Source organism: Patella vulgata, chromosome 8 (genome assembly GCF_932274485.2).
Source record: "Patella vulgata chromosome 8, xgPatVulg1.2, whole genome shotgun sequence".
NCBI classification, from domain to species: Eukaryota; Metazoa; Mollusca; class Gastropoda; family Patellidae; genus Patella; species Patella vulgata.
In genome coordinates, this window is record NC_065886.2 from 26,691,933 (window position 1) to 26,706,625 (window position 14,693).

Sequence of the window (14,693 nt, forward strand, 5' to 3'; positions counted from 1 at the left end):
AAAAGGTTATCACCTCGGTGGAAACGTTTTCACCTAGGTGATAACTTATCACCTCGGTGATAACCTTTTCACTCGGTGATAACCTTTTCACCTTGGTGGAAACGTTTTCACCTAGGTGATAACTTATCACCTAGGTGAAAACGTTTTCACCAAGGTGAGAACTAAAAAAACAAACCTAAAACTAAAAAACAAAACTCAAAAATATTTAAAAGTCGTATATGGGCCACCGTAGATTACTGATACAGAGAGAGAGAGAGAGAAATGGGGTTAAACGTCCACTCGACACAAACTATATATATATATATATATAGGTCATTTCGGGACTATTACTGATACAAATGTATTAGAATTGCTGAGAGCACCCATAAATCATACCATGGTAGATTATTCCATCACCATTATCATAATGTATAAAATATATACACAAAATGTAAAATATCATCTTTCTTCTAATTATATCATATCTCACACAAAATCAACAGCGCTATAATGAGGAACTTCAGATCTAGATAATTTCGTTAGACTATACTTTGTGGTAATATCAAAAAGGTCCCTTCGAGTGAAAATCAGTTGCCTGCTTTAATTGTTTAACAACGCTTTTGTGTTCCATTTGAAAGTTGTAAGTGTTTAACTATTCCTCCGGCGTGGGGCCAGGCAAGGAACAGTGTCTAATCGTTCTTATAGGGCGAAAACTCGAGGTTCCGTGTACACATTGGCGTGCACGAAAAAGAACACTTGACATTGGAATTTGAAATAATAGTAACTTGTCGTAGCGTCGTTGCCTGGGCAAAAAAATCCCTCGTAGCATACTGTATGGCGTATGAATTTTAAGTCACCTGCCATACTACTAGGTCATTGATTATCAAGAAGGAACAACCTTCATTATTTGGTACGGGAACGTAGCTAAAAATGTTGAGATATATTGATGTGCTTGTTTTTTTTTATGGCGGGATGAGAGATGAGGTTTTTTTTCTAGGCCATCATACACCCTGATAAAAACAAAACAATTTGTTTAGACTTAAACACAATGTAGATCGTTCGTTCGTTTCTGGAGTTTTACGTCCACTTCCACCTATGATGGTATTTCAGTTTTGAATACTCCCTCTTTGTAGTTTGAGTGGCTTAGGTCTAATCAAACTGCGAGAAGTATTAATATGTATCAACTGCGCCCTTGGGATGAGTTGTCTGGATACCGTGTAATATTATGATTATCAATCTCGGTAGAAAGCGTCTGCGGGAGGTTAGGAAAATATTTTATTTCCATTATTTTTTTCAGTTTACAGCAACAGGTTTCCTCCCTTTACCGCAGTAGTCTTGATTAATAAAGAGCTACTGATATCATATTGATATCTTACGTCTGGTTTATAACGGCTAGCTAGCTGCTGCTCTACCGGATATTGACTCTATTTGAAACTGGTTGGTCGAGACTGTTTATATTCGAGCCACTCCGTGCATAAAGTTTGGAAAGTTTTCAGAGGAATAGTTATGTCATAATGGATATATTTCAACCGTTCAACTATGTATACAAAAACTAGATGACACGCATAAATAAGACGAAGATGAAAGAAGATAGGATTTTGTGGATTTTTTATCTGTTGGCGCTGTGTATGGGTTGGTAATACTTAGGCTACTGTTATTTTGAGAGTTTACTGTTATAACACTGTTACTTCAGGACTTGTAGTCTATTTTTAGCTGCACATGACAGGTAGCACAACATTATTATAGACGTATATATAGTATGTCTATAATTTTAACATGAATAACAATAGATTACAGAGTTAACTTTGTAATAATTTAATAAAAGTGCTGGTCTATCTATATTTATATTTTGGGGAAATAATAGTTTAATCCAATGCCAACCCGTATGTGTATTTTGAGGAGAGACAGAGAGAGAGAGAACTAGGGTTTAACCGCCACTCGACACAAACTAGGTCATTTCGGGAGTAACACATGGTTCAATTTTATTTCAATAATTGACTTGCGTGTACGTAGGGCCTAAGGGTCTTTAGCAGTGGGCGGGGAGGTGGGTGGGAACCAGTCGAGGACCCAGAGAAAACCCACGAGGTTGGACAGGCGACCCTGCTCTTTGTCACATACAACCAGGGAATCAAAACCACGCCAGTTGACTCAATGACAGACCTTTTGATACAACGTGCACATGCTAACCATTCGTCCATCCAACCCCCCTTGAGAGGAGAGGAGACATGGTAACTCAGCGTTTATACATGGCTCACTAACTAGGAGGTCTAGGGTTCAATTCCAATGTTCCCCAGTATTTTCCAGAGTACCGTACATGTAGTTCCACATTGTCGACCATTGTCAGTGGCAGGATGGGGGGGTCTGACAAGGAACTATCTAGTTTTGCGGATTGCACAAAAAGTCAGTGTCCAACATAGAATAGATATGAACCCTCAAAAGGGCGTAGGCCTACTATACTTTGATAAAAGTGGGTTGAAGTATGCCAATCATTGAAATGCCAAAATATAACAATATAATCTATACTTCTAATTCTAACAACAATTAATTCTACTCTTTCAACATACTAGTTGGGTATTAGAACTACATGTATGTGTGGGACAAATTATAAAGTTAGAGTAGGCCTTATAGCTATACCACAGAATTAAAGCAGTTTTATTCCTAAGATATCTCCTATCAGAGAGGGCCCCTTTAAATGTTTGTGAATACTACCTGCAATCATAACTTTGATTATCAAGCATGATACAGTTAGTAAAAGCAATAAGCTTAACACTTGATTTAAGAAATAATTCTTTGATTGCATTAGTAATTTTATTCGCCAGTTGTTTTAGCAATTATCCTTTGCACAAGAAGTTTGTCTGCCATGTCAACTGTAGTATAAAACACACAGTTACCGTACCATATTAAATTTGATATTTCACTATCTCAGTGATAAGATGAAGCTAAAATCAAATTTCTTCTTAGGTCTAAATATCCAAGCTATAAATTTTCAGTGCAACCATATACACATATAACATGTATTCGTGTAGAAAATAGATTTCTGAGTCTGCCAATAATTTATTGGGGTTTTTTTTATTATTAAGTGTGATAAGATTATTGCCAGGTCAGGTCTGTATTGTTTTAAGACTGAAAGAGTACCATAGCCTACTAATCAGTGACATAATATGCAGCATATTCTATCTTAGAAAATTAGTAGTTATTTTATCAGAAACATGTTGTAATTGTATGGGATAGAAATGTTTCAGTAAATTATTGCTCTGTGTCTGATATGCATTATGGGTGGTTTGGGTTATAATTTTTTTTTTATATTTTTTTAATCATTAAACTTTAAATAAACCTCATTTATGAGCATCAAGACTCTTTTTGGCAGCAAGTCATGCAGCTGGTGTCACCCAAACAAAACCTGAACCTTGATAACAAATTATAAACAACAAAAAGGGTATTGATTTTATTGATGATATTGTATGTAAGTACAATGTAATTTAAGTTCCTATAGAAACCCTTATTAAAACAGCAATCTGTGAAGCTCTGTGATACCTTTTCGAAGAAATGCAAACTATCCTTTTCGATGATGGCTCAATAATTTGATCCCCCCCTCCCCCAACAAAAAAATATACCATTATTCACTTTTGATGTTTAATGTACAATCTGGGAAAGCACCTTCAAAGTGTAATTGGCATGTAGATTTGAATAAAATTAACCAGCTGGTACATGGTTAGTCGCTACATCAATATCTACATGGTTACATTCAAACAAATAAACAATCTACATTTTACTACCAGTATTCTATTTTATTGCTTGCAATGTCTATGTAGTTTGTGTCTTGTCCGCAGGTTTATCTTATCGGTTTTGTTTCCGTGTGGTGTGGTCCTCCTTTACTTTACGATTCTGAACAGAGATGTTCTACCTACAGAGATAGGCATGTACAGTACTTCCACGTGCTACATGTAGTTTTGTATGGTACAATGTATTAGAATATATTCAATTCAGAATATTCTGCTCTTCTTGGTCAACTATTTTAAAAGTAATTCTATGACACATGTACTATCCATAAGAATATACTCCACATGTGCTTAAAAATTTCATGCAACGCTCATCTTTGCTAAAAATATTTCACACTAAGAGCATGTTTTACTCAACAAACTTTGAATTTACATATCAAACTACAAAGATTACATATTTTTAACTTGACCAACAGATTTCTATTGAAAAATACATTTAACCTTGATTGTTTACTTGTTCTGCTTAATAATGTACAATATTTCAAAATATACATAAAAGTGACTTTATGATCAATCTAATTAAAAATAGATTAAAATTTTGTTTTGTTTATTCTTTCAATATTACCACATGTTCTACAATAAGAGTTCTAATTCCGTCAGACAATCATATTTTAAATGGTTAAAACCAATAACTACTCATAATTTTGTCATAAGCTTTCATCATAACATTACAGGATCTGACCCAACTTCAATGAAAATTTGTCTGACCCATCTTCAATGAAAATTTGTCAGATATTTATGATAATTTATCAATGAATATCTAGGAAAGTAACTGCATGAAATGAACTTTTTGTGGAATTTTGGTGCAGTAGAACAACTTTATGCTTTAACCAAATTCAACTGTCTAGATAATATTATTAACTAGTAGATAAATACATGTGGGCCAACTCAAAGCATTTCTGTACCAAACTTTCGTGTGCTATTGTAATTTAAAGTTTCATATATTATAGGTTACCATTCTAGGTATTATAGGCCCAAACTCTTTATCCTTCATCAGTGTATAATACCACATGACATTTTCTGTGATAATATGAACTGTTTACTGAGAGTTATAAAATAATAAACACCAGAAATGTTCACACCAATAGTAGAATCTACATGTAAGCAGTTTTGCAGACTAGGAACTGCAACATTGTTAAAGATGAATGGCTAATAGGAATATCAGTCCAAAAATGGTGCAAAGCTGTTCAGTATTTACAAAGATATGTGGAATTGAAATTTCATCATTCAGTGTTCTTTGTTATGTAATGAACTTGTCGCCATTTTGTTGATAGGCCTGTATAAAATCCAATTGAATCCAAGCCAGGATATCACCTAGCGTTGCATCCTTGATATTCCCAGCAAGCCCTGGGTCCATTCACAGGGTTTTCACTAATACAAATGATCTGCCCTTGATTGTACATGTAGGTTGATTCTACGAACCAATCAAAAAACAGTTTACATACATGTCTTACAATAATCTTAGTTGCAATAAAATGCGAGTTAACTTCCCTTCACCCACTCCATTAGTCAATAAAGGTGGATAATTTAATTATGTGTCTCCCCGTGAATGGACCCAGGGCTTAGTGGAGTAGAACGGAACGGTATCACTGGAGATACCAAGGATGCTAGCATTTGTATTTTGATTTTGTTTTCTTAATTTTAATGTTGAATAATCAATCCGAGTACCTACATGTACATGTGGATTAAGCCGTGCGAAATTTTAGGTTTTAGCTAAAAATGTGCATCACGCGTCATTACTTTCATTATTATTTTTGAAAGGAAAATGTGTCTAGTCGCTCTAATGGATATCTTGTAAATATGAACCACTTACGAAACATGTATAGCAAGTGTATATGAATGATAGGAAGAGAAATTTTAACCTACTGATTTGATAAGATCAAGCATTCTCCACCCAGTTCACATTATATCATAGACATAATAAACTTCTAATACAACTTAAAATAGGATTCCTCCTTCAAATGCAGGCAGTTCAAAAGAGTCAATTTTTGTACAAAATTATCAGCAAAATATCATTACACATTATGCAATCAAATATCTAGAATTCAGAAAATTTAAACATGTAAATGTATGCACTTTCATTAGTGTTGGTGTGTACTGTTAGCTTTCTCAATGCTTGTATATCAAGTTTAACTGTCTGCCAGTCTGACAAACAGCTGGATTGAAGTTCAGAACCAAGTTTGTAAAAAAAGCTTTTGGCAGTGTAGAGTAAAAAATACACTTTAGAATTAGAAGATATCACTTTCCTGTTTGTTTTTAATAAGTAAACATACAGTTTGTGGATATATATTGTACATCTATATGGTATCAGTTATCAGACTCACACCTGCTGACTTTAGTTCTGTTGAAACTCATTGAGTTGATGATTTTCTATTCTTAGTACCATACTTGTTAATTTGGAAGAGTGATATATAGGTAATCAACAACATGGGCCTACCTCATTTATTACTCTTTTGTATTGGCCTTGTAATAGTAATGGAATTTGGAAGTAATAAAATAGGTTACCAGTAATATTATAGGCATAAAATCCTTCTCGAACAGTATTGAACATAGTCATAGGACCATATCTCTTACATTACAATGTACATGTATGCTGGTTTTTATGTATGGGTTAATGGTCGAGAGCGAGACATTAAGTGATATATTGATACTGCACGAGGCGTTAGTCGAGTGTTGTTTCAATATATTACGCAATGTCTTTAGCTAAAGACCATTAAACAACTTAAAATACAGACACTATCCCGCACATGCTTTTCAGTGAAAAACGTCATGCGAGTCCAATATTTTATCTAGTATAGATAATGTACGATTGGCAAGTTGCCCGTACCATTATTGGAAATATGGTACGCCAACATCAAAGGATGTTGTCACATCTGTATTTTATGATTTTAGAACAAATTGAGAGAAACAGAATACCTGATACTACATGTTATTGAACCTATCAGTCCAAAACAGTATCGAGGATTTCAACATAAGCCATACAGACAACCATATAAGCAGTTACCATATACTGTATGGCTGCTATTTTGTCCAGGCAAATATTTGTTTTAGTTAAAACAAAGACAATATACATGTAGACCTGATCTTTAGAGACTAGGGTTTACAGATATGCTTGTGCTGAAGAGCCATTATGAGAGGGGTGGGCAGTAAATACTTGATGTCAATTTGTTACTACGCATGTGTGTGTATGTAAGCTTAGTATGCTCTATTATATTTTATGTTATTATAAGTACAGTAGGCCATTGACTTTGAAGTAAGGAAGTAAATACTATATATTTTAATTTAAATTATCCTTGTATGAAGGGTCACATATTGTACAAATGAATGTTCTTGATCAATTTAATGTACAAACATTTATATCCTAATAAAAGCATGATACTGGGGAGAAATTTGTATCAAGCTGTGGCATTTCTTTTAGTGCTCTTTTTCACAAATGGAAATTACATGTACATGTATGCCCACATTTTCATATGGACGTATATTGTCACAATTTTTATCTAATTTTAAAAAAATTTAAATATATCACCGTGGGAAAATCAAAACAAAATTGCACAACAAAATGGCCACTCCTTGTATGCAAATTGTGTAAAAGTATGTAATACGAAGGTTGTGGACCCTCTAAAGGTCACAATTTTTGTCTGATTTTGATGAAACTTAACATATATGTTTACATGCATATCCCAACTATCTCAGTCCCATTTTGATATTCGCGCATTTCAGACCATAACTCCATGGATTATAAAAATTATAGTCTCAGATTGTACGAAAAATCGTGTTGTTTTTTTTAGTGTGTTATCTATCCATCTCTTGTAAATTGTGGACGTATCTTACCTCGCAACCGCTGCTTATGATTTTGGTACAGCTATTTTGAGGGCTGAAGTCTACGTAGGAGGGGGGGGGGGGGGGGTCTGTTGATTTTTACATGATAAAATAGTCGTAGAATGGTTTGAGTGGTATCTTAAGAAAGGTTGATGATCCAGCTTTCAAACATGTATAGTGTATATTAATTACTAGCAGGATACCCGGCTTCCCCCGGGGGTCATAACTCCGAAACCGGAAGTGGTAGACTAACGCCACCTGGCCTATGTTACTCCCCGGTCCAAGCTACCCCTATACCCCAAATTTCAGATTCGGGGCAGATGTAGCCGCCAACCCCGAACAGACTTCGCTCGGGGGTCATAACTCCGAAACCGGAAGTGGTAGACTAACGCCACCTGGACTATGTTACTCCCCGGTCGGAGCTACCCCTATACCCCAAATTTCAGACTTAGGGCAGACCTAGTGTAGCCGCCAACCCCGAACAGACAGACTTCGCTCGGGGGTCATAACTCCGAAACCGGAAGTGGCAGACTAACGCCACCTGGCCTATGTTACTCCCTGGTCCGAGCTATTCCTATACCCCAAATTTCAGAGTCGGGGCAGACCTTTTGTAGCGGCCAACCCCAAACAGACCGGCTTTGCTCGGGGGTCATAACTCCGAAACCGGAAGTGGTAGACTAACGCCACCTGGCCTATGTTACTCCCCGGTCCGAGCTACCCCTATACCCCAAATTTCAGACTCGGGGCAGATGTAGCCGCCAACCCCGAACAGACCGGCTTTGCTCGGGGGTCATAACTCCGAAACCGGAAGTGGTAGACTAACGCCACCTGGCCTATGTTACTCCCCTGTCCGAGCTATTCCTAAATCCCAAATTTCAGAGTCGGGGCAGACCTTGTGTAGCGGCCAACCCCGAACAGACCGGCTTCGCTCAGGGGTCATAACTACGAAACCGGAAGTGGTAGACTAACGCCACCTGGCCTATGTTACTCCCCGGTCCGAGCTACCCCTATACCCCAAATTTCAGACTTGGGGCAGATGTAGCCGCCAACCCCGAACAGACAGACTTCGCTCGGGGGTCATAACTCCGGAACCGGTAGTGGTAGACTAACGCCACCTGGCCTATGTTACTCCCCGGTCGGAGCTACCCTTATACCCCAAATTTCAGACTCGGGGCAGACCTAGTGTAGCCGCCAACCCCGAACAGACCGGCTTCGCTCGGTGGTCATAACTCCGAAACCGGAAGTGGTAGACTAACGCCACCTGGCCTATGTTACTCCCCGGTCCGAGCTACCCCTATACCCCAAATTTCAGACTCGGGACAGACGTAGTGTAGCTGCCAACACCGAACAGACAGACAGACAGAAAGACAGACAGACAAATGACAGTCACAAATATATATATAGATTATATAAGGTGTGTCAAGGTCAGAATAAGTGTGAAATGTCTCAAAAACCTCTGAACCTTTGTAGGTTATGGAAAAAGTGACAAAAAACAAAATAAAATGAAATGAAATGGGGTTTAACGTCCTACTGTTTTCCCCCCGAACTGGGCTAATGAAGACGGAAGTGACAAAAAAGTGGACCACCAAGACCAACCAAATATATATATGATGCTTCTTTGGCTGTAACCATGACAATAGCGGTCAAAAAAGCGAACGATCTAGACAACCCAAAAAATTTGTGTCCAGTAAGGCACCCATTAAATGTTTTTTTCCAGTCCACATTAGCACACTCATTTAACCTTCTATACATGTAATCTGCAATAGCACACTCCTTTAACCTTTATGTACTTTATAGGTTACAGTCCAGATTAGACTGAACAAATGTTGATTTATGTCTATGTAATACCAATTGTCATAACAATAATCCATAATGTCCCAGAGAAAATATCCAAATATTTGTATTAGACTGAAGATGGTTACATGGTGAATATTTGTATGATCAGGGTGATTTACATGTACGATGGATTTTATTGTCGAAAGTATTATAGAAAATCTTTACAAATTAAAACCACCGTTTCAAAAAAGTAACAAGATATGTATGTACCAATGATTTATTGAATTCTGTCTGTGTTTTGCGTGACATATTGATGATAAGAATTTCACCAGATAACCAGGAAAAACGTATTATAATCATTCTACAAATTATGGTCTACACAGAATATAGAAATAAGATAATGCGAAGTCTTTTCATTTTTTAAAAACTTTTATTTATTTGAAGCACGTAATGTACATGTAGCCTATGTGATAAAATATTTCTGTAGATAACCAACTGTGTTTAGTTTATTTTTGTATTTTTGTATGTTTTTCCAATCATCAAACGTAAAACCAGGTCTCAGATTTACTTGTTGTTAAGTTAGACTTCTGTTTCTGAATTTATTTATGGCTGTAATTAGTATGATTACACATATTGCATTTGATTACTAAAACATAATTTTTAATTACGGTCAAACTGAAGAATATATCTTTCAGTTTGGAAACAAAATTGAGTATATAAATTGCATACGTTATCTTAAGATATACGCTTTTCAGGATATAGCTATATATTTGGTATTCAGGATTTCCTAACTAATATGGTAATTACTAAATTTAGGTTTATATGTTTAATGCTGTTCTAAATCTTGGCCTACATGTACATACATTAGCTAAATGTTGTGATGTGTATCATGCCTTAGGCAGGATATTCTTACTCTTTCTAAAACTCTGTTATAGGGATATACATGTAATCCACCTTGAATTTTAGTCCTATTTGGTGCCAGGGATGTGTGCCTAGTCAATTGGATAGGACAAAAAAAAACTCAGTACACAAGGTACACATTGGTGTGCACATAAAAGAACCTATGACTGTCAAAAATGAAAGAAGAGTATATAGAAATGTTACTGTCTATCAGCCAAAATGATAAGAGATAATAAATAGACCCACCCTATAAAACTTTGGTGTGCACATAGCAGAACCTATGATTTTCAAAAATCAAAGAAGAGTACAGAGAAATGTTACTGTCTATCAGCCAAAATGATAAGAGAAAATTTAAGAAAATGAATAGACCCACCCTATAAAAGTTTGATACTGTAAGATCATTTAGATTCATTAATCAAGGACATCATTTTCTACGCAGTATTCGATTTCATTGTAAAAAATTATTGAAGGCAATTCAACATGAAAGAATTATAGGTCAGCTATTGTGATATTTAAAACACCACACAGCTACATATATGAATCATCTACTTATGATAATATATGTATATATCAAACATAATATACCAGTGTACCCAGTGATTATTATACTGAGAGATTTTATTTCAATACAAGGTGGATTTAAAAAGTATTAACAATCTATTTAAGAATATGTCCATTGAAGTTAAATTCTAAAACTTGTTCAAGTAAGATTACCCTTTAAGGGCGTTGAGCAGTATGCACATTTTAAAGCTAGCACTATAAGATATGACATTTTTGGTTAATCATCAAATCAAAAAAATGCCAATTTTAATAAACCAGCTATGTTCCATACTTAGCCCAAAAGCATGATAATAAAGGGTGCTGATGACAACAGCATGATAAAAAAGGTGCTGATGACAACAAAAGTTGCATTTTCTCAGTTATGCCTGCATGGATTTTCATCAAATTTGGCATGAACAATGCTAATAGCTATTCCAGAAAAGCCACGGAACAATTTTTGGCTATAGACTGTGGTTTGTCTGGTATCCATAGAAATGCCAAAAAACGATGAGTTTCTATTAGTACATGCTAAAACAAGATATCGATAATCCTCTCCTTGGATTACAAGTGAAGTAGAGGTTATAAGCAACATTTTGACACCAAAGACACATGTATGCTTCCCACATTACTGCTAGTGCTACTGTGCGATTTCAACATAAGTGTAGGTTCATCACTGCTGAAACCAATTTGACTCCAAGCCATCAAGATTACAATTCAGATGTACAATTTGAAAATCTTGTGAGTTGTTGTGGTCTCTGTGGGTTGGTGTTGATTTTTTTTGAGTCAGTATATGCCAAAAATCTCATATCAACTGCATTTTGTCTCCACCACTTTACTTCCAACATGTTCATTGCTTCTCAATATATATATATATTTGAACAGTGGCTTACTCCCTTAACCAGCTCTTGTTTAATGCCTGCCAAATGAACAAATATGCCACAGCGGCCACACCTTTTAAAAGGCCTAGATACTCGTATGACTTCATTTCTTTAAATCAAAGGTGATGAGTGAGGCAAGTAGTTGTCCTTGATAAACTCAAAATGACAATCGGAAATTGAATACTTGAGATTTAACAACCCTCCTCATGCTGTAATGACAATCCCTTAATGATATTGTCTACTAGATAGTTATTACTATTGTTGTATGTAGAACATAGAGGAAATATTATTCCTTCTACTTCCTTTACAGACAGACCAAACTTCAAAGAAAGTGCATTTCATTGATTTTTATAGAAATTCTTAACATTGTTTAAAGCCATTCTCATACAATAACATGTACTTTAAAGATACATTATGGGAGATTTTTATAGAGAATTGGCCATTCTGGCTATAACAGTTTAAAAGTAGATGATGAAAGAAAAATATATTGAAAATTCTGAACCTAGTTATCATCGTTGTAATATTTGACTAGAAATGGTAGTGAAATGTGCCTTCACCTTGGCCGATCGTTTGATTGACACCTACATATCTCGATTATCAAGTAAAGTTTTCAATGACATGCGGAAACGCTGTACAGCACTGAGCAGCCTCGCTAAGTACACTCTATCATTTAGCCTCGATCTAACTGACGTATTCTCATCAGGATGCGCCATATTTGAATTAATTAATAAGTGCAATCCTATTTAAATCTGAGCTGTAGCCGAGCCATCCATGGGTCTACAGAGTTGATTTTTGGCTTGTTGTTTAAATAAAGATCTAATTTATAATTTCTATAACATCTGAAGCCTAAATTAAGACTTGCAATAATCAGATTTTGCTCTTGCATAATGTATGTTTAACAAGTAATGTAATGAATAACAAGAAATTAATATGACCTGAAAGGGGTTAAAATAAATGCATTCTTTTCTTGATCAAATTAATTTCTTATTTAAAGATACATTATGGGAGATAAGATAAAGATATGGCAGTTCTCGCTATAATAGTTAAAAACTAGATAGTGTAAAGGTAATTTGCTGAAAATTTCAGTCAAATTGATCCACTAGCCGAGAACGAAGCGGGTGAAATTTTCGCATAGTCTCGGTCATCATTACTAAAATCATTAATATAAACAACATAGTCTCGATTATCCACTCTTTTGATTTAATTATCAATGGTCGTTAAGCGGCATATAGGAATCTAATCCAGCCAACATCGAAGGCTAGCCTTGACATCTAGAGTTGATTATGGTCTGGATAAGTTAATTAATTGATAATTTAGATAACATTTCAGGCCTAAAGAAAGACTTGTAATAAGCAGATTTTGCTCTTGCATAATACATGTTTAATAATATTATTTAAATGGCAGTAGTTTTCCAAGATAAAAACAATTCCCTATCATATATGTAGGCATATATATAGGCATATTGATTTTCAGTGATTTCTGATAATTACTTCTAGAGTTATGGCCCTTGATCACTTCAAAAAATCTTGTGGACGCTCTAGAGGCTAAAGTTAATATCCGATTGACTTTAAATTTATACACAGTGTTTAAGGTCATGAGACGTAGAAGCCTATTGATTTTCAGCAATTTCCGATAATTACTGCCAGAGTTATGGCCCTTGATCACTTCAAAAAATCTTGTGGACGCTCTAGAGGCTAAAGTTAATATCCGATTAACTTTATATTTATACACAGTGTTTAAGGTCATAAGACGAAGAAGTCTATACATTTTCAGCGATATTCGATGATTACTGCCAGAGTTATGGAACTTGATCACTTCAAAAAATCTTGTGGACGCTCTAGAGGCCAAAGTTAATATCCGATTGACTTTAAATTTATACACAATGCTTAAGGTCATGAGACGAAGAAGCCTATTGATTTTCAGAAATTTACGATAATTACTGCCAGAGTTATGGCCCTTGATCCCTTTGAAAAATCTTGTGGATGCTCTAGATGCTAAAGTTAATATCCGATTGACTTTAAATTTATACACAGTGTTTAAGGTCATGAGACGAAGAAGTCTATTCATTTTCAGCGATTTTCGATAATAACTGCCAGAGTTATGGCCCTTGATCACTTCAAAAAATCTTGTGGACGCTCTAGAGGCCAAAGCTAATATCCTATTGACTTTAAATTTATACACAGTGCTTAAGGTCATGAGACTAAGAAGCCTATTGATTTTCAGCAATTTACGATAATTACTGCCATAGTTATGGCCCTTGATCACTTTGAAAAATCTTGTGGACACTCTAGAGTCTAAAGTTAATATCCGATTGACTTTAAATTTATACATAGTGTTTAAGGTCATGAGACGAAGACGTCTATTTATTTTCAGTGATTTTTGATAATTACTGCTAGAGTTATGGCCCTTGATCACTTCAAAAAATCTTGTGGATGCTCTAGAGGCTAAAGTTAATATCTGATTGACTTTAAATTTATACACAGTGTTTGAGGCCATGAGGCGAAGAATCCTATTGATTTTCAAAGATTTCCAATAACTACTGCCAAAGTTATGGCCCTTGATCACTTTGAAAAATCTTGTGACGCTCTAGAGGTTAAAGTTATCATCCGATTGACTTCAGATTGATACACAGAGTTTAAGATCTTGATACAAACAAGTAAATTTTTATGACTTGAACAGCTAAATCCATGATATTAAAAGTTTTGTATACTAAGCATTAGAATGGGGCAGAACTTTATAAAAACCAAACAAATTATAATGGTTTTCTGGTAATTACTCTTAATCAGATTTTAGTGTATTATAAATGTTTCATTACCGAAAAAAGTAAAAATATGCAACAACACTTGTTGACTGCCCGGACGATTTTGCTGCTGTGGGCGTATGTTTGGCTTGTGGACCTTATAGAGGTCATAATTTTTATCCGATTTAAAAAAATGTGTTAATATATCACCGTTACACCCTAAGGACGGCTGAGTTCGAATTTCGTGAAAATCGGCCCAAAACTGACAGACAAAATGGCCGC

The 14,693-nt window shown here is 35.4% G+C and overlaps 1 protein-coding gene across 1 annotated transcript in view; it reads left to right on the forward strand.

Moving 5' to 3' along the window:
• Window positions 1-1,430: 1,430 nt before the first annotated feature.
• The window catches only part of LOC126829262 (hemicentin-1), a 33,632-nt gene continuing 20,369 nt past the window's right edge, over window positions 1,431-14,693 (forward strand). Inside the window, exon 1 of the mRNA XM_050559021.2 lies at window positions 1,431-1,611. Coding sequence (XP_050414978.2) covers window positions 1,536-1,611 — 76 coding nt within the window. The 5' untranslated portion in view covers window positions 1,431-1,535. The remainder of the gene's footprint in view (window positions 1,612-14,693) is intronic.